Here is a 26,514-nt window from a genome sequence, read left to right on the forward strand (position 1 = left end):
GAGGGAAGAAGACAGGAGACGCTCTGGGTAAAAATTCAGTTTGATCATGAGGCACTGCCCTGTCATTTCCTCACCTGGTCTGGTGTTTAGTCTCCTCTTGTGAATGCTGCCTCTACTATATGTATGTCCAAGCCTGTTCGCCTTGACCAAGAAGGTAGAAGCAAGCAGTGGTCTCTGTCCCCTGCAGCATCACTGGTTTCCAAGGATCCCACAGGGGTGAGGGGTCACCAGTCAATTTGCTGAGATCACCCTGAAAAACATGCCTGGGAAGCTTTCTCAGCCCCCAGGGGCCCCAGGCTGATTTCTGGAAAGCCACAAGCCTCAGCACAGACCTGATCTCCCTGCACCTTCCCCACTTGCTACAGCTCTGTCCCCTCCTCGGGCCGAATGAATCAGCTTCCCCAGAAGAATCCCCTGCGACCACGCCCTGCTGGCTGTTCCCACTCCCGGATGTCCTCAGCGGAGAGCTCCAGCATGGACAGCTTTTGGATGGAGGTGGAACGGATCCAACAGAGGGATGAGCTGAGGGAAGAGGACAGTGGTGGGAATGAAGGCCAGCTTCCAGAGGGTGAGGGACCCTGGCTGGGGCCTATAGGGGTAGTGGGAGGGCTTGATTCCAGACAGAGAAGTGTGAGAGGATCCAGACATGAACCAGAACATGACAGCATTTTCTCTGTTGCCTGGACTGGTGCAGTATCCTCTTCACTGCTCTCCCGACTTCACCTGTGCTCCTTACTGCCTGTCCTCCATGCCACAGTCAAGACAATCTTTTAGTAATGCAAATTAGATTATGTCCCTCCTCAGAGTGAGTCCTTCAGGAAATATTTATGGAGTGCCTATTATGCACCAGGCACTGTTTAAGCACTGGGGATACAACAATGAACACAAAACAGTTTCTTATCTATGGAGCTAACGTTCTAGGGAAATTCTAAGCCGTCTGCTCAAAATCCTCAAATATCTCTCCATCTATCTCAGAGTAATAGGCAATTATGTGCCCCTATTATCCACTACTACGTAGGAAACCACCTCAAACTTAGCAGCATAATGCAACAATAATTAATTGTTATGACTATTACTAAACCTCGCTGTTGGAGGGTTGACTGGGTTCAGCTAGGCAGTTCTTGCTCAGGGTCTCTCATGCAGTTACAATCAAATGGTGGCTGGGGCTGGAGTCATCTCAGAAGATTGCTCATCTATGTGTCTGGTGATGGATGTGATCATCAGGGGGCCTCATCTGGGATTATCATCTGGAATACCTGCATGAGGCCTCCACATGTGGCCTGGGCTTCCTCACAGCATGGCAGCTGTGTTCCAAGCACAAGACCAAGAGAGAGAGCTGGGTAGAAGCTGTCTTGCTGTTTATGACCCAGTTTTAGAAGAAAGACATCATTGCTTCTGCTGCATTCTATTGCCCTGCATGTAGCTATGTTCAAGGGGATGGGAATTAGACTCCACCTTTTGATGGAGTGAGAGTCAAAGAATTTGGGGACGTGTAATAAAGCCACCAGTTCGTAACTTACCAGGCTTTACAAAATTGGCTTCACGCCTCCTCTCTGCCTCTTCTCCTTCCACCCTGGCTAGCTGTCACTCTACTTCTGCCCTCAGGCCTCCTTGCTGGTCTTTGACCATGAAAGCACTTTCCTGCCTTAAGTCCTTTGTCCTCACTGCTCCCTTGGCCTAAAATGGTCTTGCCCAGGCATCTGCACGACTTTTTCTCTCCCATCAGGACGGGGCTCAAATGTCACCTCCTCAGAGAGGTCTTCACAAGCTTTCCTACATAAAACAGCACCCCTGCCCATCACTCTCTAGCCCCTCCCCTACTTTATTCACTGCTACAGCAACGATCACTGCCTGACATTACCTAGCGCACTTTACTGTGCATGCGTCTGTGACCCCACTAGAATGTAACTTCCATGAGGCCAGGGACATCATCAGCCCTTTTCATTGCTGTGTCCACAGTGCCTAGAACAGAGCCAAGCACATTCCCGTCCTCCATCCTTACTTGTTCAGCACATGAGGGAATGAAAGGGCTCATGTGGAACCCTTCCTGGTTTGGCATATAATTAACTCAGCTGGGCTTGCCCCTGGTTGGCAAAACAGACCACGTGGTGATGCAGACCTTCTAAGGGCTTAATAGTCACAGGCAGAGCCTCCAAGTGTGGAATGTAAAAAAAATCCACGGTGACACTTGAAGTGGTTTCAGGAGATGCCCTGCGTTAGATATCCTCCATGTGACCTGTCTGGCGTCATGATGTGACCAGCAATCTAATTTCCAACAACACAGAGGGAGCGGAGTCAGAGTGGGTCAGAGAGGAGCCACTTTGGGCAACTAAATAAACACAGGAGCTTTTTTAGACTCACAGGGCAGAGGGATCCTGAGTAGCATGGAGCCAAGGTTGTTTTTCTTCCTCCTTTCTTTCTTATTTATTTATTTATTTGTTTGATTTTTGAGATGGAGTTTCACTCTGTCGCCCAGGATGGAGTGCAGTGGAGCAATCTTGGCTCACTGCAAACTCCACCTCCTGGGTTCAAGTGATTCTCCTGCCTTAGCCTCCCAAGTACCTGGGACTACTGGCATTCACCACCACACCCACCTAATTTTTGTATTTTTAGTAGAGGTGGGGTATTGCCATGCTGGCCAGGCTGGTCTCGAACTCCTAATCTTGGGTGATCTGCCCACCTTGGCTCCCAAAGTGCTGGGATTATAGGCGTGAGCCACCGTGACCGGCCATCTTTTCTTTTTATTTAGACACCAACTTGAACCAGAAGGATTGTTAATAATTTATTTTTCCCATCAATGTCTACTCACGGCAGGTGATGACGGATGCTCCATTTATGGTGGGGATCTTGTTTCCTTTTAAAATGATTTTTTAAGTGAAAAATGTAGCCCGTGATTAAGGGAATATATTTCGTAAGGAATTTTACAGGGATAATTAGATACAGATAAAAATTACAAAGGTGGTAGGTGAATTTCAAGAAATAGTGGCTCATTGAAAGGATCCTGTACAAACAAAAAAATGTCTGGTATTGTGATAGAATCAGTACCTCCAGCAAGCACAAGTCAGAAATGGACCCGCAACACTGTGGCTGCCCTGGAGGCATCTGTTCTGGTTCCCAAGTGCAGGGAAAATGTTGCGGGAAGACTTGGCTTATTTGCACACCCTGGGCTGCCATAAAAGTAGTTTTGTTTGGGCTTTTAAAAGCAACTATTACCTTGTTGTCTAACTTGGTCAGCACTGGGTACAACTACCAATCCTCTGGCACATGTGTTCAACTTCCAGTTGAACTCTCGTACGAGCCCTGGTCCATTTCCTCCACGATAAGGCTAGTGTTTCTCAAGTGTGATCTGAAGACCCTATTGCATTAGAATAATCTGAGGAAGATATTCCAAGTGCAGATTCTCAGGCTCGAGGTCTGAATTCCTGGAGCAGAATCCCTGGAGGCAGGATCCGAGATCCTGCAGTCTCAACACACCCTCCCATTCCAATTAATGGTTTTGCTATGGGACTATGACAGTTTCCTTAGGAAGCACAGTCAAAGGGACAATTCCAACACCAACAGGGTCTTGAAATGGAGGACTTCGCAAGGGGACATCGACTCCCAGCACCAACTTCCCAAGGGGACACCATGTGACCCTGTGGTGGTCTCTGCCAGATTTTGGAGAAGTGGATTCATTACTTCGGAGAGAAGTGGGTCCAAAATCAGAACATGTGGCGCCCTTCTTCAGCCAGCTCTGTTTGCCAGGGATTGCTATGTTATGGGTTGACATCCACACACTGGCTAATGCCATCAGTACCCCTCCACCACACCCCCAATTCTCAGATGGCTCATTAGATCTTCTCCCCCAAAGAGCCTGGTTGGTGTTCATAGGTCTCACAATCATATGCAGGAACTCCTGTGTCCAGGTGAGTGTGTGCTTCCACGCGGAGCTTTGGTTAGCATGTGTGGCCGAGTGCAGAGGTGTGTGTGTTCATCTGGGTTTCACTTCCATTGGCAGAAGGGGAAGCTGAATCCCAGTGGCTGCAGGACACAGGCCTGTTGGGCCTCCTTGGTGGCCTGGGCTTGGACGGTGATCACCAGGAACTCCTGTCCACCCTGACACAGACCCAGGTGGCTGCTGTGTGCCGCCGGCTGGACATCTATACTCGCTCACTGCGAAGACGACAAAAGGCACCTGTGAGAGATGTCAGGGATGTCTTTGGGGTCTTCAATTCAGGGGTGAGTGGCATATGAGTTGCTGCAGACCCTGTCTGACTGGGGTCTCTGTGCTGCCACCGCAGCCTGAGAGATGCAGTGATTCTGCTGCAGGGCTATGTTGGGGTGTGTGTGTTGGGGTGTGTGCATGTGTTGGGGTGTGTGTGTTGGGGGGTGGTGTGTGTTGGGCGTGTGTGTTGGGGTGTGTTGGGATGTGTGTGTTGGGGTGTGTGTGTGTGCATGTGTTGGGGTGTGTGTTGGGTGTGTGTGTATGTTGGGGTGTGTGTTGGGGTGTGTATGTTGGGGTGTGTGCGTGTGTTGGGTGTGTGTGTTTGGGTGTGTTGGGATGTGTGTGTGTTGGGGGTGTGTGTGTGCATGTGTTGGGGTGTGTGTTGGGTGTATGTGTATGTTGGGGTGTGTGTTGGGTGTGTGTATGTTGGGGTGTGTATGTGCATGTGTTGGGGTGTGTGTTGGGTGTGTGCATATGTTGGGGTGTGTGTTGGGGGTTTGTGTGTGTGTTGGGGTGTGTGCATGTGTTGGGGTGTGTGTGTTGGCTGTGTGTTGGAGTGTATGTGTTGATGTTGGGTGTGTGTGTGTTGGGGTGTATGTGTGTGATGGTGTTGGGGTGTGTGTGTTGGGGAAAGTGTGTGTTGGGGTGAGTGTGCATTGGGGTGTGTGTGTGTGCATGTGTTGGGGTGTGTGTGTTGGTATGTGTGTGCTTGGTGTGTGTTTGTGTGTTGGTGCGTATGTTGCTGTATATGTTGGTGTATGTGTGTGTTGGGGTGTGTGTGTTGGGGTGTATGTTGGTATGTGAGTGTGTATTTAGAGTACATGGGTTTGCACATATATGTCTTCCTGCCCTCCGCTATGTCTGTAGGGACATGTAGGTCTTCATCTGCCATGCACGCCCCTGCATATATATATGCCTGTTGCCACTGTGTGTGCTTGGGTGAGCCTGAAAGCCTAGGTTCCTCCTATATAATTGTTACTGATGCAGGGCAGACAAGCCCCAAAACTGGGGTTTAGCTCTGGAAGGTTTTGGTTTCACTCAGGAAAGAATTCAAGAGTGAGCTGGTGGTAGAAGAAAACAACTTTATGGAGGTGGCAGTGATATAGGGCCGTGACTGCTCCTGCAGAGCAGGGCCACCCCGTACAGTGTGTCCAGAGTGGCAGGGCGGGAGCAGTTCTGCCTTTTAATTACATGCAAATTAAGGGGTGAGTTATTCAGAAATTTCTAGAAAAGGGGCAGTAATTTCCAAGCGTTGCCATGGCAATGGTAAACTGTCATGGCACTGTGGGCATGTCTTATGGAGAGGTGTTTTTGCTTCTTCCTTGTTTCAGCCAAAGTCCCACCTCTTACCTCATTATCAGTACAAAATACTTTTTTATTGTCACTATGTGCCCTGCTGACACTTGAAGCCTGATGATAGGTTGTGGGCATCATCTTTCTTGGAGCAGCTCTGAAGTGGCATAGCACAGTGATTAAAACCACAGGCATTGGAGCTAGCCAGACTTGGGCCCCAGTGCCCATTCCCCGACTTAGCCACTGAGGGACCTTGAGCAGGTAACTCAGCTTCTGGCCTTCAGTGGCTCCATCTGTGTAAAGGGGTTGTGAGTGGCTCCTATCTCCCAGGGTTATGCGAGCATTGTCTGCTTCCCACACGACTAATTGGGCACTGTCTGTAATTTGCATAGAAAATGTCATCTGAGAATGGGGACTCCAGTATGAAATGGGCCCAGCTGAGTTCCGGGGCCTCTAAATCTCCTCCAGGTAAGTGGTCTTCATTCTCCAGGGCGCTGAGAATCTCCTAGGCTGCACAAAGGGCTGCTCTGTGAAGTAAGAGAAGGTGAGCACCTCCCAGCATTTCCCTCTTCCTGCTGACTCCCTGCCTTCCCTGCTCAAGGGCAGTCGGGAGGAGCCCTGAGGGGACAGGCTGGGCCCTTAAGTGAGCTGTTGCCATCAGGCCCATGGGCCTCAAGATGGGAAAAATCTCTTCCTGGGCAATTGGCCTTAAGTAGGAAATCACTTCCTGGGGGCAGTGGGTCTTAGCTGGGAAATCACTTTCTGGGGCAGTGAGGGTCTTAGCTAGGAATTCACTTCCTGGGGTAATGGGCCTTAGCTAGGAAATCACTTCCTGGGGCAGTGAGGGTCTTAGCTAGGAATTCACTTTCTGGGGTAATGGGCCTTAGCTAGGAAATCACTTCGTAGGGCAGGGAGGGTCTTAGCTAGGAAATCACTTCCTGGGGGCAATGGGCCACAGCTAGGAAATCCCTTCCTGGGGCAGTGAGGGTCTTAGCTAGAAAATCACTTCCTGGGCAATAAGCCTGAGTCCTAAACCTAATGATTTGATCCTGGGGCTTTGAACTTGAGCCTGGGAGATCACTTCTTAGGACTAAGGGCCTAAGTCCCGAACCCCAGCACTTGCTTCCTGGTAGCCAGTTCTCACTGCCTTTCTGCTTTGTTTCCCCTGCAGCAGCAGAGCCTGGGGAGCTGCTGGAGCAGGCTGGGAGGGAAGAAGCCTTCAACATGGACTCTGCCTACTCAGAACAAGCTGCTGTTCTCCTGCAGAGGAGCAGCTTGTCACCAGGAGGCGCCTCTGCCTGGGGCAAGTGTTCCCTGCCAGTGAGTACGCTGTCCAGAGGGCTGGTGGCTAGGTCCACCTGTGCTCAGGCACCAACACCTATCTCTTCACACCTTCCACACTGACAGGCACCCAGCACAGAAGTTGTTGAATCATTCATTCATTTAATTCGTACCACAAATATTTACTGAGTGACCGCTGGGTGTGAAGGACTGGGGAGCAGGGTGCTTATAGTTCAGCAGGCCTGTCAGGATTGTCTTCATGCTCTTTGTTTTTATCCTTAGAAAGCCCTCCCTCCTCCAGCAAGCTTATAGCTGTCCATCAACGTATGGTTTTCTAGTTACTTTTAAAATTAATTTTAGTGCCTGGAGTGACAGAGAGGGACCTAACATTTTCTTTCTTTCCTTCTTTCTTTCTTTCTTTCTTTCTTTCTTTCTTTCTTTCTTTCTTTCTTTCTTTTCTTTCTTCTTTCTCTTCCTTCCTTCCTTTCTCTTTCTTTTTCTCTTCCTTTATTCTTTGAGACAAGGTCTTGCTCTGTCACACAGGCGAGAGTGCAGCGGTGCCATCTCAGCTCACTGCAGCCTCAACCTCCCAGGCTCAAGCTATCCTCGCATCTGTTTCCCAAGTAGCTAGGACTACAGTTGCATGCCACCATGCCGAGCTAATTAAAAAAATTTTTTAGAGTTAGGTTCATCCTACATTGCCCAGGCTGGTCTCAAACTCCTGGGCTCAAGCAATCCTCCAGCCTTAGCCTCCCAAAGTGCTGGGATTATAGGTATGAGCCACTGCACCTGGCTGTTTTATTTCCCCCAAATATTTGACTATCCCAGCATAGTTCCTTCCAAATAGGATGTAATCATTGCTAGGTTTTTAAAGATTGAACTAGAACTCACTGTTAACTGAGTTATAGTTCAGATAATTACCATGTACAGTTTGGCATGTATACCTGTGTAAATACCACCAAATCAGTACAGAAACTTCCTCCCTTGCTTGACAACTTGTAATATGGAAAAAAAAGAAAGAAAAATCCTGCCCCACCACCCCTTGAGCTCCCCCATGCCCTTCCCAGGTAATCCCCTTCTCCACAGAATAACCACTATTCTGACTTCTCTCATGGAGTGAAAATAGTCTTTCACAGTCCCACTGTTACTAAAGGAAGTGTTTCTTCGTTGACTACGTGGTGATGTAGTTGATGTAATCTTAGGTAACATTTTACTGAGGGCTGCCCTAACCCAGGGCATTGTTTCCAAGGCTTCCAGTGCCCTCATTTCTCCCTGACTGTATAATAGAAAAAAAAGAGACATAGGGCCAGGCACAGTGGCTCACGACTATAATCTCAGCACTTTGGGAGGCCAGGGTGAGAGGATTGCTTGAGTCTAGGAGTTTGAGACTAGCCTGAGAAACATAACAATACATATATCTACAAGAAATTTTTGAAGTAGCCAGGCTTGATGGTTCAGGTCTGTAGTCTTAGCCGCTCGGGAGGCAGGAGGATCACTTGTACCTGGGAGGTTGAAGCTGCAGTGAGCTATGATTGCACCACTGCTCTCCAGCCTGGGCCACAGAGCAAGATCCTGTCTCTAAAAAAAAAAAAGAAAAAGAAAACAAGAAGAGAAGTGGCACGTATTAGTCTGTTTTCATGCTGTGATAAAGGCATGAAAGAGGTTTAATGGACTTACAGTTCCACGTGGCAGGGAGGCCTCACAATCATGGCAGAAGATGAAAGGCATGTCTCACATGGCGGCAGACAAGAGAAGAGAGCTTGTGCAGGGAAACTCCCCTTTTTAAAACCGTCCGATCTTGTGAGACTTATTCAATATCACGAGAACAGCCCAGGAAACACCTGCCCCCATAATTCAATTACCTCCCACATGGTCCCTCCCACAACACATGGGAATTCAAGATGAGATTTGGTGGGGGGCAGAGCCAAACAATATCATGGCTCCCAGAGAGGGAAATGCAGAATTGTCATGCAAAGACCAGGACTGGAACACCTGGCAGCCTGATCCCAGAGCCTTCCCAACTGATCACTACTCTCTACTGCTTAGGAAATAGGCCCCACCCCCTGCAGTAGCCTCTGTTCCAATGTGAGAGTACTTTCACTCATTCAAATTGAATTTGAATTTGTGAATTTCCTTTTAAACTTTTTACTTTTAATACTTTTAGGCCCACAAGAAGTTGCAAAAACAGAGCTCCCACATACTCTATACCTAGTTTATCTCAGTGACAGTATCTTCCATAGTCATAGTACACCAAATAACACTTTTATTTATTTAATTAATTTATGTATTTTTGAGACAATCTCACTCTGTTGCCCAGGCTGGAGTGCAGTGGCGAAACCTTGGCTCACTACAACCTCCACCTCCCATGTTCAAGTGATTCTCATGTCTCTGCCTCCTGAGTAGCTGTGATTACAGGCACGTGCCACCATGCCCAGCTAATTTTTGTATTTTTAGTAGAGAAGGGATTTCACCACGTTGGCCAGGCCAGTCTTGAACTCCTGACCTCAGGTGATCCACCCACCTCAGCCTCCCAAAGTGTTAGGATTACAGGTGTGAACCAACGCACCCGGTCTAAAATTTTTAAATAATGAGTTTCTATTTCTAAAACATCAGAGATAATTAATATTCAAAATTCTCTTGGCGTCTTCCTTGGTAATTTTTCTCCATTAAATTATGAATGTTGATAATTAATCATGCTAAAGGGTCAGGTATGATGGTGTACACCTGTAATCCTGGCACTTTGGAAGACTGAGGTGGGAAGATCACTCAAGGCCAGAAGTTCGAGACCAACCTGGACAACATAGCAAGACCCCATCTCTACAAAAAATTTTAAAAAATAATTGGGTGTGGGCCAGGCATGGTGGCTCATGCCTATAATCCCAGCACTTTGGGAGGCCAAGGTGGGTGGATGACTTGAGATCAGGAGTTTGAGACCTGCTGGGCCAACGTGGTGAAAACCCATCTCTACTAAAAACACAAAAATTAGCTGGGTGTGGTAGTGCACATCTATAATCCCAGCTACTTGGGAGGTAGAGGCAGGAGAATTGCTTGAACCTCGGAGACAGAGGTTGCAGTGAGCGGAGATCATGCCACTGCACTCAAGCCTGGGCAGCAGAGTGAGACTCCGTCTCAAAAAAAAAAAAAAAGTTGGGTTTGGTGATGTGCACCTGTAATCTTAGCTACTCAGGAGGCTGGGGCAGGAGGATTGCTTGAGCCCAGGAGTTCAAGGTTACAGTGAGCTGTGATTGTGCCCCTGCACTTCGGCCTGGGCAGCAGAGCAAGACCCTTCTCTGAGTAATAATAATGCTAAAGAAATCACATATTGATCTTTTACCACACACTAGGCATTACGCCAAGTACTTCACATATTTGATTTAATTTCATTCTATTAAGTTGGTGATAGTTGTGTAAATAAACTAAAAAGTAGTCATAATAAGTATTGAGTACTCACTATGTGTCAGGCACCATGTTTCATATGGTTTATTGAATTTAATCTCACCAACAGTCTTGTGAAGTAGATACTGTTATCAGTTCCATTTTGCAGATGAGCACACAGGTAAAATTATTTGCCCACACTCACAGATAAAGTCAGGATTTGAACCCAGGAGATATGACTCGGTAGCCCATGCCCCAAGCACTAGACCATATTATAAGTATCAGTTAGTATCAATTACTATTCCTTTCCCTTTGAGCACTGGGAAGTGGTCTGATCACGCCCTCCAAGCAGTGCTGAGCAAGCCCTGCCCTCCTGCTTGCCTTCGAACCTTGGGAGGAGGAAAGCCAGGACCTGCCTGCTGATTCCCAAGGTGGCCTCTAGATGGCACAGTTGAGCATTCTTTATTTCTGCCGGTGGCATGGCCAAGGCTGGAGACAGACCCGGTGAGGGAGAGGAATAAAGGCAAGAGTAGAAGCAATAATAATAACAGGCCCCTGGAGTGATCGCTCTCCTCCAGGCCCTCTTGTGGGAGGGCAGGCAGTGAAAACAGCCTCCGTTTCCTGGGGCTTCGCTATGTGCTTGGGACTGTGCTAAGCACTTTATATCCATTAGCTCATTTGCTCCCACAAAAATCTTATGAGGCTGTTGCAGTGGCTCACGGTTGTAATTCCAGAACTTTGGGAGGCTGGGAGAAATGCTTGAGCCTAGGTGTTTGAGACAAGCCTGGGCAACATAGGGAAACCTTGTCTCTACAAAAAATACAAAGATTAGCCAGGTGTCGTGGTGCGCACCTGTAGTCCCAGCTACTCAGGAGGTTGAGGCAGGAGGATCGATTGAGTCCAGGAGATTGAGGCTGCAGTGAGCAATGTTCATGCCACTGTACTCCAGCTTGGGCAACACAGCAAGACTGTGTCTCCAAACAAACAAACAAACACACAAAAACCTCCTGAGGTAGGCTCTATTTTATGATTATGGATGAAGAATCAAAGGCTCAGAATGTCAGCTCGTTTGCAAGAGGTGGAGCTTGGACTTGACTTGAGGATGGACTCCCGAGCACCTGCTCTCATCCACGCCGCTCTTCCTGCTGCCTAAATGCCCAGGGGAAATGAGGGAGCCCCAAAATACACATCAGACACACGGCCTGACAAATTGTCTTTAACTTCCCTCTCTGTTAATAGAAGTTCACCATCCCCAAAGGCAGACTTGGTGTGACGAGGATAGGGGACTTGTCCCTGCAGGATATGAGAAAGGTGCCTTCTCTGGCCCTCATAGAGCTGACCGCACTGTGTGACGTCCTTGGCTTGGACCTGAAGAGGAGCAAGGCGGGGAAGTGGAAAGCGGCAGGTGAGCAGCCGCAGCCCGGGGAAAGCTTTGTGGCCACAGTCCTGGTTTCTCATAGGGAGCTGCACACGGACTCTCCCACCAAGACATACTCAGCATTTTTTTTTTTTTTTTTTTTTTGAGACAGAGTCTCGCTCTGCTGCCAGTGGTGCGATCTCGGCTCAATGCAACCTCTGCCTCCCAGGTTCAAGCAGTTCTCCTACCTCAGCCTCCCGAGTAGCTGGGACTACAGGCACATACCACCATGCCCAGCTAATTTTTTGTACTTTTAGTAGAGATGGGGTTTCACCATGTTGGCCAGGATGGTTTTGATCTCTTGACCTCGTGATCCGCCTGCCTTGGTCTCCCAAAGTGCTGGGATTATAGGCGTGAGCCACGATGCCCAACCCTTTCAATACTTCCTTATCCAGCTGAGATTTTCTGCTCTGAGACATATCTCCTCAGCAGTAGTGTTTTCGTTACTGCTGAGGCCAGATGTTCTGCTCAAGAGGAGAGGTTCGGATCCAGCCATTCTCTACAGAGCTCAGTCCTTCCACAGGAAAAGAGGTCTGATTCTAGTTGCCCAGAAGGACTTGCAGGTCAGAGCCCAATGGTGGTTCCAGGAAGTGAAATACACCTTCTGCTCTTTGACTTCCTGCAGAAACTCGCCTCTTTGGCGTGTCCCTTGACAGCCTGCTGGAAGCTGACCACAAAGTCCTCCCCAGCACGCAGGTCCCGCTGGTCCTTCAAGCCGTAAGTCGTCCCCAGCTTGGGTTTATTTAATCCATCAGAGGCTGGCTCTGGGGGACATTGTCAGGAGACAGGTAGCAAAGGGGTGAGAGGATGGGCTTTAGAATCAGGAAGACCTGGGTTCAAATTCTGGCTCTGTTACTTGCTAGCTCGGAGACCTAGAGTGGATTTTTGTTTTTATTTTATAAATTTTTGTCTTAACTTTTTTGTAGAGACAGGGTCTCACTGTGTTGCCCAAGCTGGTCTCAAACTCCTGGCCTCAAGTAATCCTTAGAGTGGATTTTTCTTTTCTTTTCAATTTCTGAATCTTAAAGTCAAGGGTGGATTTTTGAACTTTCCTGAGCCTCCCTTTCAATATCTGTAAATTGGGATGATAATAACAGTATCCTCCTCCAAATGAGAAAAATGTATATAAGACTTTCAGAATGCCTGGCTCATGGAAGTGGTCACGAAAACTATTATTATTTTGAGGGAAACCCTTCTCCCGGTACTCCTCTTTCTGATTTTCATGGGAGACAAACACACCCGCAGTTCCTGGTTAAATTCTGGTTTCTCTCTCTCTGACAGCTGCTGTCCTGTTTGGAAAAGAGAGGACTGGACATGGAAGGCATTCTCAGGGTGCCCGGATCCCAGGCCAGGGTCAAGGTAATGATTTGGCTTTCCCCGCTTCACCGAGGCTGTGTCTCCCCGATCCTCACATGTGTGTTAAGCCAGGAGAGAACCCAGTCTCTGGCTTGCCAGTGATCTGTCTTTGGTCTCTGTGTGGGTCAAGGGTTTGAGAGGCTGAAGGTAACAGGATTAGCATGGTGGCGGAGAGTGTAGACCACCAGCGTTTAATGAGCAGAGCTCCGTGCTCAGTGGCACACACATTAGGCCATTTCGTCCTCACATCAACCCCATGAGGGAGGTGCTCTTGTCCCCACTTTGCAGATGAGGAAACCGAGCCCTAGAAAAGCGGCAGAGCAACTTCTTCTTTTTATTTTATTTTATTTTTGTACTTTAGGTTCTGAGGTCCATGCAGATCATGCAGGATTGTTGCATAGGTACATACATGGCAAGGTGGTTTGCTGCCTCCATTCCCCTGTCACCTGTATCTGGATTTTCTCCCCATGTTATCCCTCCCCTACCTCCCCGCCTCCTGCTGTCCCTCCCCTAGCCCTTCCCCCAACAGACCCCAGTGTGTGATGCTTCACTCCCTGTGTCCATGTGTTCTCATTGTTCAACACCTGGCTATGAGTGAGAACATGTGGTGTTTGATTTTCTGTTCTTGTGTCAGTTTGCTGGGAATGATGGTTTCCAGATTCATCCATGTCCTACAAAGGACAGGAACTCATCACTTTGTTATGGCTGCATAGTACTCCATGGTGTATATGTGCCATATTTTCCTTGTCCAGTCTATCATTGATGGGCATTTGGGTTGGTTCCAAGTCTTTGCTATTGTAAACAGTGCTGCAATGAACATACATGAGCATGTGTCTTTATAAAAGAACGATTTATAATCCTTTGGGTGTATACCCAGTAATGAGATTGCTGGGTCAAATTTCTATTTCTAGATCCTTGAGGAATCACCACACTGTCTTCCACAATGGTTGAACTAATTAACACTCCCACCAACAGGGTAAAAGTGTTCCTATTCTATGGAAGCCCTGGGTCAACTGTGTTTTCATGCCCCTCCTTGCTGTAGGGGCTGGAACAGAAGCTGGAGAGAGATTTCTACACTGGCCTTTTTAGCTGGGACGAGGTTCATCACAATGACGCCTCCGATTTGCTCAAAAGGTTCATCCGGAAGCTGCCGACGCCTTTGCTCACAGCTGAGTACCTCCCGGCCTTCGCCGTGGTGCCCAGTGAGTGTGCCCGAGCCCTTAGCAGGTGCAGGGATGGAGGGTTGGATGTCACTGGTCTTGGTTGGAGAGGGGAAGCCGTGCAAAGGCAGGATTCCCTGTTCCTGGAAATGTCTGTTCCAGAAATGTCCAACTGATGGGGAAGACACAGGTCCGAGCATGTGCGCCCAGTGTGTGTGCATACGCATGTGCACGCGTGTCCTGTATGTGTTGTATGGCATGTGTGCAAGTGCATGTGTGTGAGGAGGGGAGGCTAAGGTTTTGCATACCAAGCCCCTATTAGTTCCCACGTGGATGAGCGGACCAGTTTCCTTCACATCTTGACATCCATAGGGTCGAGCTTATCACTGTCGTCTACCTGTGTATCTGTGGGCACGCATGTTTGTGCATGTCCATCTGTGTGCACGTCTGCAGATCAGCGTGTATTGCATGGACCTTGCTGCATTTATAGTCTGCATATATATATATTCCTGTCTGGACTTCTTCACAACCCACAGTGTGCAAACATAGTCACTTTTATTTTTCTCAAAAAAGTAAAGCAACTCTCCTGAGATCTCACTCGTGACTGTGAGGTACTCCCTGTCTCTCCGAATTCTCCAAAAAGCTTCAAGGCTCCGGCAGTCTGGTTTCCACCCCCAAGCTAGGGACAGGGATCCTGAGAGGTCCTCTGGGTCCTTTGATTCCGACAACCTCAGTGTTTCATTTTGTTTGTTTGTTTTTGGAGACGGGGTCTTGCTCTGTCACCCAGGGTGGAGTGCAGCATGATCCTAGCTCACTGCATCCTTGAACTCTTGGGTTCAAGTGATTCTCCTGCCTCAACCTCCCAAGTAGCTAAGAATATAGGCACATGAGACCATGCCTGACATACTTGTTCAAATTTTTTTTGTAGAGATGGGGGTCACGCTATGTTGGCCAGGCTAGTGTCAAACTCCTGGCCTCAAGCAGTCCTCCCACTTCGGCCTCCCAAAGGGATGAGATTACAGGCATGAACCATCAGGCCTGGCCTCAACCTCATTGTAAAACATAAATCAGATCCCTTCCCTGCGCTGTTTCCCGCCCTCCACAACACTCTTGTAATAAGCTCCCACCCCTTACTGGGCCCACCTGCTCTGGCTGAGGTCCTGCCTGTTTCTAGTCCCCTTCCCTCCTGGCCCCCTTCTTCCCCGCTGTCAGCCAGGCTCACCTGCTTTGCTGTTCCCCTCCTTTTTCCTTCCCCGGGCCTCTGCGCTTGCTGCTGCCTGGGAGTGGAACCTCCTTCCGCCCTCATTTGGCTGCTTCCTGCCATTCAAGTTTCAGCGGGCTGTCAGTGCCAGCGAGGGGCCGTCCGTGACCCCATGTGCCACCTTGCTGCCTGCCAGCCTCTGCAATGACACAGGGATGCCTGTCACTCCTCTGATTTTTTCTTTGCTGTGTATTGTGTCTCCTCTCTGAAATGTAAGCTCCACGAGCCTGCGACTGTTTTCTTCCTTCACTACTGTGTTTCAGGTTCCTGGACTGAGCACAGCACCTGATAGGTACTTGATAGATATGTGTTGAGAAGGGGTGGAGGGAGGGAGGGAAGGAAGGAAGGAAGGAAGGAAGAAAGGAAGGAAGGAAGGAAGGCAGGCAGGCAGGCAGGCAGGCAGGCAGAAAGGAAGGAAGGAAAAAAGGTTAGTCATACGGGATCATAGGCACCTGATAGGTACTTGATAGATATTTGTAGGAAGGAAGGAAGGAAAGAAGGAAGGAGGGAGGGAGGGAGGGAAGGAAGGAAGGAAGGAAGGAAGGAAGGATCGTAGGCTTGGCGCCCGGGATGCTCAGCCTCCGTGTCTCGTATGCAGCTCCTCTCCAGGTTCCAGCCATCTCTCAGCTGCTAGGTGTTGTCTGGCTCTGGTGAACTCCTTCTCTGAATCTATAACTACTACCTCCTCCTACCCACCTCCTCTCCCTGGAGATCCTAACACCAGGTGTGAGACAGCTTTTCATTTTCAACCCTCACAACACAGAGGGTTTCAAGAAACCTTCTATCTCGGCCCATTGAGCTATTTGTCTCCCCTCCTAAGGGTGATTTGCTGGTTGATTGCATCTCTGACCTTGGGCTGTAGCCTTGGACTGCATATCTGGGCGTGTGCAGCATTTGCGTGTTTATGTCGTTACACGAAGTATAGCAAGTGACCCTCTCCACCAGCACTGGGCAGGACTCTGTCTGAACCAACATTAGACAAGGAAACAGTCCCACACCTTATAAAAAAGGGTTCCTGGCTGTCCCCTGACTTTCCAGCTCTGGAATTTCCCCAGGAAGAGACCAGACTGAGGGAGGGAGAGTCCCTGAGCCTCCCATGGAAACTGACGCCCCTCCCTTCCCGCAGACATCCCCGACCTGAAGCAGCGCCTGCAGGTTCTTCATCTGCTCATCCTCATCCTCCCAGAACCCAACAGAAATGCCTTGAAGGTAAGAGTTACCATGCACCACCGCCACTCTCCACCTCAGCCCACAGCCTCCAAATGTGCTCATTCATTCATTCATTCATTCGGCCACTCTGCCACTTCAGCCCACAACCACAGTCATGCTCCAAATGTGCTCACTCATTCATTCATTCATTCAGCCACTCTGCCACCTCAGCCCACAGCCACAGTCATGCTCCAAATGTGCTCACTCATTCATTCATTCCTTCAGCCACTCTGCCACCTCAGCCCACAGCCACAGTCATGCTCCAAATGTGCTCACTCATTCATTCATTCCTTCAGCCACTCTGCCACCTCAGCCCACAGCCACAGTCATGCTCCAAATGTGCTCACTCATTCATTCATTCCTTCAGCCACTCTGCCACTTCAACCCACAGCCAGTCATGCTCCAAATATACTCATTCATTCATTCATTCAGCGACTCTTGAACCCAGGAGGTGGAGGTTGTGGTGAGCCAAGATCGTGCCATTGCACTCCAGCCTGGGCGACAAGAGTGAAACTCCGTTCCTGCCTCCCCAACAAAAAAGAATATTTTCGTCCCCAGGACCTCTCGGAGCCTTTGGCATACGGAGGCTTTGAGAGAATCTCCAAGTGTGATTAGCGTATGCAGCACTCTCCAAATGCAGTTGATCACGGACCTCTTTTGTTGTGGAAAGCATTGCACAGCACTGGTGTTCCTTGTGGAACCAGTTTGGGAAACAAACCCTTACCAAATTCCCCTTGTCGTATGGGAGCGGATGCTCAGCCTTGGCCCAGCTCCCTGTATCCTCTTGGCTGTTCTTCCATCAGACTCAAGATGAGCCTCCAGGGTCAGCCTGTGAGGAGCCCTGGGGTCTTCCTGTTTGAATTTCTGCTTCCTTTTCAGTAAACAGAGGATGATAATAGCATTAACAGCATCTTGTCTAATTTTTTTGGAAATTATAAAAGCTAACCCATGAAGAATCATGGGGTAGAAGATGCTTTGCAAGGTACTCAATATGTGTCTTCTCTTCCTATCCTCGCTCCCTCCTTCCTCCCTTCCCCCTCCTTCCCTCCCTCCCTCCCTCCTTCCCACCTCCCTTCCATTTATTCTTCCTTCCTCTACCCATTTATCTTCATCCATTCATGTATTCATCCTTTCTCTCTTCATCCATCCATCCTTCCCTCCCTTCTTCACTCCATCTCTTTGTCCTTACTGACTGTGTGACCCTTGGCACATTCTCCAAGCTTGTTTCCTTCTCTATATAATAGTAAGAGCTACCTTGGCTAGGCGCAGTGGCTCACACCTGTAATCCCAGCACTTTGGGAGGCCAAGGCAGGAGGATCACTTGAGGTCAGGAGTTCAGGACCAGCCTGGCCAACATGGTGAAACCTTGTCTTTACTAAAAATATGAAAATTAGCTGGGTATGGTGGTGCACACTCGTAATCCCAGCTACTTGGGAGGCTGAGGCGAGAATGTCGCTTGAACCTAGGAGGCAGAGGTTACTGAGCTGAGCCAAGATCATGCCACTCTGACTCAAAAAAAAAAAAAAAAAGAGCTACCTTATAGAGTTGCTGTGAGGATTAAATGAGATGTACCAACTAAAGGCCCAGAGCACAAAGAATATATAGTAAATGGTAGCTCTCATCACCTCCCCTGCTCTTCCCAGCATCTCTGCTTCCCTATTCTTTCCTTTGTTTTTGGGTAGATCCAGACTCCAGAAAGAAGGAGTTGTCCTGGGCCTCACCAGGAAATGACCCGTATTCCAGACCTGTGGCCCTTTTCTACCGGGAAGTCGAAGTCTGACCCAGATGTCTCATTAGTCTCTGAGGGAGCAGGGGAGGGAAAGAGTATTGGACACACTGCAGAGCAGGAAACGGAGACACGTAGAGGTCACAGAGTGGGCTGGTGGCACAGCTGGAACGGGAGCGCCTCTTGCTGCCTTCACAGCTCCTGGCTTCTTTCTAGCGCCCCTTTGTCATGCATCAGGATGCCCTGGGGATAGGGATGGGAGGCGCCAGGGATAGGCTGAGATTTGAGGGATGTTTTGCACCCTTCCCCAGGCACTGCTGGAATTCCTCAGGAAGGTGGTGGCCCGGGAACAGCACAACAAGATGACTCTGTGGAATGTCTCCACTGTGATGGCCCCTAACCTCTTTCTGCACCAAGGGCGGCCGCCCAAGCTCCCCAAAGGCAAGGAGAAGCAGCTGGCAGAGGGGGCAGCTGAGGTGGTGCAGATAATGGTGCACTACCAGGATCTGCTGTGGACGGTGAGTGCTGCTGGGTGCTGGGCACCCCTCCTCTGCGTAAAGCTGCCCTGCCGCCCTGCCCTTCAGGAACCTGGACATTGTCCTTTCAGTTCCCTTGTGTGTCCCTGCCAGGACCTTTGCTGGGCTCTGCACAGGCCTGTGTTCTCTTCTTCCCCCTGCTTCAGTGACCAGGAAGAAGAATCTTCACTTTCTGTCTCCACTGCCACGCCTCTCAGTCAGTCTGCTGCCATCTGGTCTACCCCAGATTGCAAGAGTTCCCCCAACTTGTGCAAATAATTCCTTCACATCAAAGCTTTTATGCTGCTGAGAAAGCCCCATCCCTGAGGCTCAGGATCACAGGGCCTGCCTAAGACAGAGCCCGGAGCCAGATAACGGATACCCCTGCCTCCTGCCCCCACTGTAAGCTTTGCCCTGAGTAACAAGTGACAGCAAGGGGAGGAGCCAGAGGAGGAGCGAGGCCCCCTCTGCAGTGTCAGCATGCATGGTGCCCCCAGCACTGAGACCCCTCCAGCTCTTGAGACTGCTGTGAACACAAGGTAGCGTCATCTACCACTGCTGACCAGGTGACTTTCTCACCTAGAGATGTGTAGCCTCTTCCCTCCATCTGTTCATTCATCCTTCCATTCACTCTCCCATCCACCCACCCATCCATCCGTCCACCCACTCCACCCACCCACCCATCCATTTATGCAACTGCCCATCACCCACCAACTCACCCACCCACCTGTCCCCCCACCCATCTACCTACCCACCCATCCATCCATCAACTCCTCCAACTTATCTACCAATCCATCCATCCACCATTCACCTATGCATCCACCCATCTACGCAACCATGCATCTATCAAACTATATACCCATACATCCCCCCACCCATCTACCCAACCATGCATCTCTCTATCTACCATCATCCACCCACCCATCTACCCAACCATGCATCTATCCAACTATCTACCCACCCATCCACCCACAGTCCTTCCTCCTATCCTTCTCTCCTTCCATGAAGTCATTAGGTTAGATTTCCTATTCCAGAAACCAGCAAGTGAAGTCCTCTCTCCCTGTTCCCAGTTTCTCTCTGACCCTGCCTGGGCACTCTTCTGTGTTCTAAACACACCAAGTGCCAGATGGCACTCCAAACTCATCTTGTACTTCACACTTCCGAATCTTTGCTTATGCAGTTCACTCTGCCTGGAATTCCCTCCCCCCACCTTTTTTTAAAGAGCAGAAGCCTGGTACCCTCTGCTCATTCTTTAAGACCTCCTAGTTCAAGAGTCAACTCCTCTGTCAAAAGTCCCCTACTCCTCCCTCATACACCCCTCACACTCCCATAGTTCCTTTCTTCTCTGCACTCAGCCCTTTGAGATAATGCTGCTACTAGAACACATTGGATTGTAATACATTTTTTATTGGAGGGAGCTTTAAAAATTCAAGAAATGCCTGAATGTTTTGTTAGAAAATCTTCAGACAACATAGATGTAGAAAAAGTGAAAGGGGAGAGCCCCCATCACCCTTGTCCTTCCCTGTGTGTGTCACCTTTAGACAGCACACACATAGCAAAGAGAGGAGCTCAGAATCCACCCCAGTTCCATCAGACCCTTGGAGACAGACGTGTTATTATCAGGGTCCATGGAGCCTGTGTTCTCTGACTCTGTCTGCTGAGTTCGGATCCCACAGAGAGGTATGGGTTGATCTGGAGGTCTCTGTAGGAATCTCCCAGTGTGGGCTGCTTGGGGGTTCTCAGAGCAGAGCCTGCTCCAGGTGTGTTTTGGGGACACCCTTGTCTGAATGTGCACGTGAGCAGCTACCCCTTAGCAGGCGCAGGACCCTCCAGCCTCTGTCGGGGGGGGACCACTGTCCACTAAGCCTCAGGATGGGCTCCACTCTCAGGGTCTCCTACTCCAAGGCCCACTTTAGGGGCTGAATGCCCCCTCCTCATCCCGCCAAACCAGTGCTTCAGTCCCAAGCCCAACAAATGCAGATTTCCAAGCCCTGTGGGACGCTGGGGCAGGGAAGAGGCCACGGTGACTGTGGAGGGGGTTCTGCCTCTCGACCCCAGCAGTCCTGTCCCCCTGCCCAGACTTGATCCTTTCTGGCCAGGTCGCCTCTTTCCTGGTCTCCCAGGTGCGAAAACTGAACGACAGCAGCAGCAGGCGCCCCCAGCTGTGCGACGCGGGCCTCAAGACTTGGCTGCGGAGAATGTATGCAGACAAGGACAAGGCAGGGAACGGCCTCGAGGCGGTGAGTGCCCCCGACCCCAGACAGGTAGAGAAGGGCCGAGGCGACAGGAGGGCACCGGGAGCTTGGAGCGCGGTGCATCCCTTCCTCCAGGTCCCTGCTACCGGTCTGCCAGCAACGGCCCAGTGAACCCACGAGGGGGCGCTGCAGCGCCATCACGGGGAGCGAGGTGGCGTGGCTGAGAAACCAGGGCTTAGAAGCGGGTTGGGGAGGGGAAATGGAGTGACGCGGAGACTTCCCCTAGGCACCATCTCCTCTGCCCAATTTTTGGGCAGACCCTGGCCAAGGATCGGGAAAATGGGGGTCGCTCTGAGGGCTGTGAGGTGATTGGGGCTGAGAGGGAGATAGTAGAAGGGAAGAGCCTTCCAAAAATACTGAGTATTCCTGGGAGAGGTCCTGGACACAGTTCCTTATTAAAGTCCCCATCAGAGAAATTGATCAGCATCGAGTCTGCACCGTGCACCATGTGTGAGTGATGGGTCTTTATACAAACCTACGTATCTGTTTGTGGGTGCGTTGCATGTACTCCTGCTATGTGTACGAACGCAAAACAGGCGTAGAAACACAAACACGGGCGTAGAGACACAGGCATGTTTCTATGTCTGTGTTTGTGTGTGCACACATCTGGAATGTGTATGTCTGTGATCTGTGCCCAAGTGGCCTGTGTGTGTGTGTGTGTCTGTGAGTGCATTTGTGCATCTTGTGATTTTTAGTGTGGGCATTTGTGTAAGTGCCATGTTTGTGTTTATGCATCCACGTTTGAGCTCCAGGCATGCTGCGCCTGTGTATATGGACTTTCTCTCTCTCTCTGCAGACTCTCAAGGTGGCAAAGATCCAGGTGGTCTGGCCTATCAAGGACCCCTTGAAGGTGCCTCTCACCCCCAGCACCAAAGTGGCCCACGTCCTGAGGCAGTTCACAGAGCGCCTCAGCCCTGGTTCCAATGGTCAACAAGGCAGTGAGGACACGGACAGCCTCCTTCTACAGTAAGGAGCACTTTCTGGAGGCGGGAGCCTCTCCCCTGCAGGGAGGGTTCTGCACCCCAGAGCCGAAGGCTGCCAGGGAGTTACACGTGCTGTTGGCCTGGCCTCCCTTTCTGGGGTGGTCAGATGGGTTCTCCAACCTTAGAGAGCTCCTTGGCTCCAAGTAATAATCATCATGACCACCACTTGCTAATTCATTTATTCATTTTAATGGATATTTAATGGATGCCTACCACCAGGCACCATTTTTTGTTTGGTTGGTTTTGTTTTGAGATGGAGTTTTGCTCTGTTGCCCAGGCTGGAGTACAGTGGCACAATCTTGGCTCACTGCAACCTCCTCCCAGGTTCAAGTGATTTTCCTACCTCAGCCTCCCAGGTAGCTGGGATTACAGGCGCCCACCACCACGCCTGGCTAATTTTTTAGTATTTTTAGTAGAGACGGGGTTTCATCACGTTGGCCAGGCTGGTGTCAAACTCCTGACCTCAAGTGATCTGCCCACCTCGGCTTCCGAAAGTGCTGGGATTACAGGCGTCAGCCACTGCACCTGGCCCACAGTGTATTAATAGAATTGTAGACTGGCCATGGAAAGAACAGAGGCCCTGCTCTTAAGAGCTCACAGCTCTGAGGAAGAGCTAGACAAAAAGCACATCGTTACGAATCAAAGCTCAAGTTACAAACTGTATTACGTTTCATAAGAAATGCAGGGAACGGTGTGCCTGGAAGACGAGGCTGGTGTAGTCTGGGGGCGAGGTGAGGCTTCCAGGCAGAAGTCCTGCAGCAAGCAGCAGAGCCTGGCCAAGGAGCTGGAAGAAGGTCGGGGCTGATGTGCAGCCGTCATTCCCAGGGTACAGGAAACAGCCTGAGTCTTCAAGAGCTTCCGTCTTGGCATTGGCACAAGGGGCCCTCAGACTGTCATCTTCAGCAAGTGTCTGGTCCAGGTCCTCCTTGAACAGATGAGAGCACTGAGACTCAGAAAAGAGAAGGTGCTTGCCTCAGGCCACATGGCAGATAAGAAGCCATGGAATTGAACTCAGGATACCCATAATTATCATGTAACAATTGCTATTCTTACATGATAAGCATAATTATCATATGTAATCATACAATGTCCATAATCCGTCTTGACTCAAAATCTGCCCCTCACAGCAGGCTCCTGTCCCCATCTGTCACCACTCATTTTCCTGCCCTCGAAGTCTCCATTCTGATGCCCGGAAGGAAGGGGCCTCGCAGTGGGGTGCACCCTGGCTGCGCCTCACCATGTGCCCTCCAGCTGCCTCTCCCCAGACCCTGGGTGCTGGACTCTGTCACTGGCTCCAGCTCTTTCTGGAGGGTCCTTATGCTTCTTCTCCCCAGTGGGACCAAAAATCAGTGAGGACTGCTCTTTCCAGGCCTGGGGGCCATGGACGGTTGTTGCTTTTACTGTTTCCAGAAGAAAAAGGAAGCAGTTTTTTTTCTCTCTCTCTGTCTTATGCCACAGGTCCGTGGAGTCAGCCAGCATCCTCCTCTATGAAGTTGGAGGGAATATCAGTAAGTTCCACTGTGGGAAGTGGGAGCAGAACCTGGGTCCCTGGGAGTTCTTCCACCTCAGAGACTCACTGGCCCCTTCAGGGGGAGGCCAGAGCCCTTCAGGCCTCTGTCTCCAGTGAAACCAGGTGGCGTCCTGCCGTAAGGTTAAAGGTTAGCCTGTGCAAGTCTTAGGAACCTATCTTGGAGTTTGGATTTTGCCTAGAACTGACCTAGAACCTAAGCTTGCAGAGAGAGGCAAGATGTCTGTTTAGTGTGAAGGCTGTCAGTACCACCAGTGAAACTGACGCCTCTGGGATACCCTAACTGAGATGGAACTCATCCCTGGACCAGGGGCCAAGGAGTCCTTAAGGAATTCTGCAAACACATGTCCGGCTCTAGGAGGTCCCTGGCTCTGATGGGAAGCTGTTTCCCTTTGCATTCTCTAGAGCAGTGATCCTCAGACTTTAGCAGGACCTCAGAATCCTCTGGAAGGCTAAGACACAGATGGTGGGGCCTGATAATGTACGTTTCTGATGAGTTCCCAGGAGCTGCAGATGCTGCTAATTGAGGGGCCACACTTTGAGCGCCACTGGCCCAGAAGCAAAGGCTAAGACGTGGCTTCAGGAGTACACGATGCTTTGAGGGGGAGCCCTCAGGAAGAGAGTTCCAAGGGAAGCAGTGAAGGAGGATCAGGCAGGGGCAGTGGCCGGGAGTGTCCACATCCTGGAGCCTGGCCTGATCCACAAGGGGGCTCTAGAGTACAAATCACATCAGAGTTGTTCCATGTGGAGGCAAGGAGACTGATCTTTTGTACGTCTGTGTCAGTCAGTCATCAACTGTGGGCTTCCCCGGGGGAGGGTGGGGGTCGTCACTTTTCTGGCAAGGCATCTTCCATCAGTGAGGTCAGTTCTCCAGCGAAAGAGGTAGCTGTGAGCTGTAGCAGCCAAGATGCATAGAGCCAGGGGACTGGTGCCTGGCGAAGGGCTCTGGGCAGGGCAGCAGCACGGCCCACAGCCTACACTCAACCTCCTTCACCCCTTCTTCCCACAGATGAGCATCGCCTGGACCCAGATGCCTACCTCTTAGATCTGTACCGTGCCAACCCGCACGGCGAGTGGGTCCTTAAACAGAGCCCCACATAAACCCTGCGACTCTCAGGAGCAGCCCGGATGCCTCCTCCTCTCCCCTGCTGGCTCTGTCTTCAAGTACCCAGCATGAGAACAGAGCTATTTCAGGGGGAAGGTCTGAGTCTTCTTCCAAGGCATCCTTCTCTGAAATGCTTCTCAGACCCCTCAGAAATGGACTCAGAGCTAGTGCTCTCTGCAATCAGAGGGGCTAGGGCCTCAGGGAAGGGAAGCCAACACCATAGCCATGATCAGCCCTGGGAGAACTGGAGACAGGAAGGCTTCCCTTCACAGCTCACATGGGTTTTTTTGTTTTGTTTTGTTTGTTTGTTTATTTGAGATGGAGTTTTGCTCTTGTTGCCCAGGGTGGAGTGCAATGGCTTGATCTCGGCTCACAGCAACCTCCGCCTCCCAGGTTTAAGCGATTCTCCTGTCTCAGCCTCCTGAGTAGCTGAGATGACAGGTATGTGCCACCATGCCTGGATAATTTTTTATTTTTAGTAGAGATGGAGGTTTCTCCATGTTGGTCAGGCTGGTCTCAAACTCCTGACCTCAGGTGATCCTCCCACCTTGGCCTCCCAAGGTGCTGGGATTACAGATGTGAGCCACTGCGCCCCTCCTCACAGCTTTCAAGTTTTAACCACGCACACAAAGCCTTCACTCCCCCGCAGCCCTCCAGAGAGTCGCCTCCAACAGCAAGCTTGCTGCATGACAACACCACTCGGGGCACTTGGATCTCCATGGACTTCTCTCCATGGCTTCCAGACTGGAGGAAAATTAAAAATGCAGCACCTCTATCAAGAGGTAGTTGGGTTTTATTTCCCCAGGGAAAATTGTTTTGAAAGTGGCCCTACAGTGTGTAGTGGCAGCAGCACCAGAGACAAAACCAGGAGAGCTCTGTGACCTTGAACAAGTCCCTTGGCCTCTCAGAGTCCTTCAAGGAAGAGGGGCTAGGGCCTCAGGGACGGGGAGCCAGCACAGTAGCTATGATCAGCCCTGGGAGAACTGGACAGAGGAAGACTCTTCAACGCTCTCATGTTTTAAATGTTGATTTGTACAACCTTGTCCTTTTGTAATATGATATTTAAATTGTTTAAACATTAAAGGCACAACAAGCTCAATGTCACGTTTACTTTGCTTAAGTGTTTTTCTCTCCAGTCCAGCGCTTGGTGGATGTTGTCCTTCCAGAGAGTCGACATGGGAGCTTGGTGATAAGAGCATCTTGCTGAGCTGCTCAAAGGACTCTGGCCAATGTGGTCCAGCCACACCTTGAAGCCGCAACCACTGGAGGGGCAGGAAGAGCACTCAGAATGGGGAGACATGGAGTAATGACACCAGTTGCTGACAGGTAGGGGCACTGGAGGGACAACCTCTCTGGGAAACCTCTCATCTTCTGCGGTCCCAGGTCTCTCCCTCCTTTCCTCTGCCCTGGGTCTGTATCCTCAGGGCAGGTGAGGCTTCACTTATTTGTTCACGTAACAGTAAGTTTACTGAGCATTTAGTATGTGCCAAGAGGTTCACAGATTTAATCTTCGCAATAATCCAGTGTCTTAGGTTTGGGCTCCTCCAGAAGCAGAATGTGAGGCAAAGATTCAAGCGTAAATAGCGGTCCTAAGAAATGCGAGAGTGGGGAGACGAGAGAAAGAGGGGGAGGCAGCCTATAAAATGGTGCCCAATCAAGCAAGCTACCGCTGGGGGCAACTCGAGCTTAATTCCACTGGAGAACTGTGAGAAACAATGTGCTAGATGTCCCTTAGAGTTACCCTACCCAAGCGGCAAGGGAGCCAGTGTGTTTATTCAACTCCTGTGAGTCATTGGTTGAGGGCTCCTCCTGAGGAGCGTAGGTATTTCTTTCCTGGTACTTCCGC

General features: G+C 50.1%; 1 protein-coding gene across 1 annotated transcript in view; it reads left to right on the forward strand.

Annotated features, from left to right (window-relative positions):
- ARHGAP40 (Rho GTPase activating protein 40) overlaps positions 1-25,761 on the forward strand; it is a 46,803-nt gene extending 21,042 nt beyond the window's left edge. The window contains exons 2-15 of the mRNA XM_064382433.1: positions 366-568; positions 3,998-4,218; positions 5,890-5,965; positions 6,669-6,817; positions 11,393-11,558; positions 12,196-12,287; positions 12,852-12,929; positions 13,969-14,128; positions 16,474-16,556; positions 18,594-18,800; positions 20,897-21,037; positions 21,849-22,018; positions 23,494-23,543; positions 24,573-25,761. Of these exons, the coding sequence (XP_064238503.1) occupies positions 366-568; positions 3,998-4,218; positions 5,890-5,965; positions 6,669-6,817; positions 11,393-11,558; positions 12,196-12,287; positions 12,852-12,929; positions 13,969-14,128; positions 16,474-16,556; positions 18,594-18,800; positions 20,897-21,037; positions 21,849-22,018; positions 23,494-23,543; positions 24,573-24,664 (1,888 nt within the window). The 3' untranslated portion in view covers positions 24,665-25,761. The remainder of the gene's footprint in view (positions 1-365; positions 569-3,997; positions 4,219-5,889; positions 5,966-6,668; positions 6,818-11,392; positions 11,559-12,195; positions 12,288-12,851; positions 12,930-13,968; positions 14,129-16,473; positions 16,557-18,593; positions 18,801-20,896; positions 21,038-21,848; positions 22,019-23,493; positions 23,544-24,572) is intronic.
- The last annotated feature ends 753 nt before the right edge of the window (positions 25,762-26,514 follow it).

The sequence above is a fragment of the Aotus nancymaae genome, unplaced genomic scaffold (genome assembly GCF_030222135.1).
Source record: "Aotus nancymaae isolate 86718 unplaced genomic scaffold, 86718_ANA_hifiasm-v0.15.2.pri h1tg000029l, whole genome shotgun sequence".
Lineage (NCBI taxonomy): Eukaryota > Metazoa > Chordata > Mammalia > Primates > Aotidae > Aotus > Aotus nancymaae.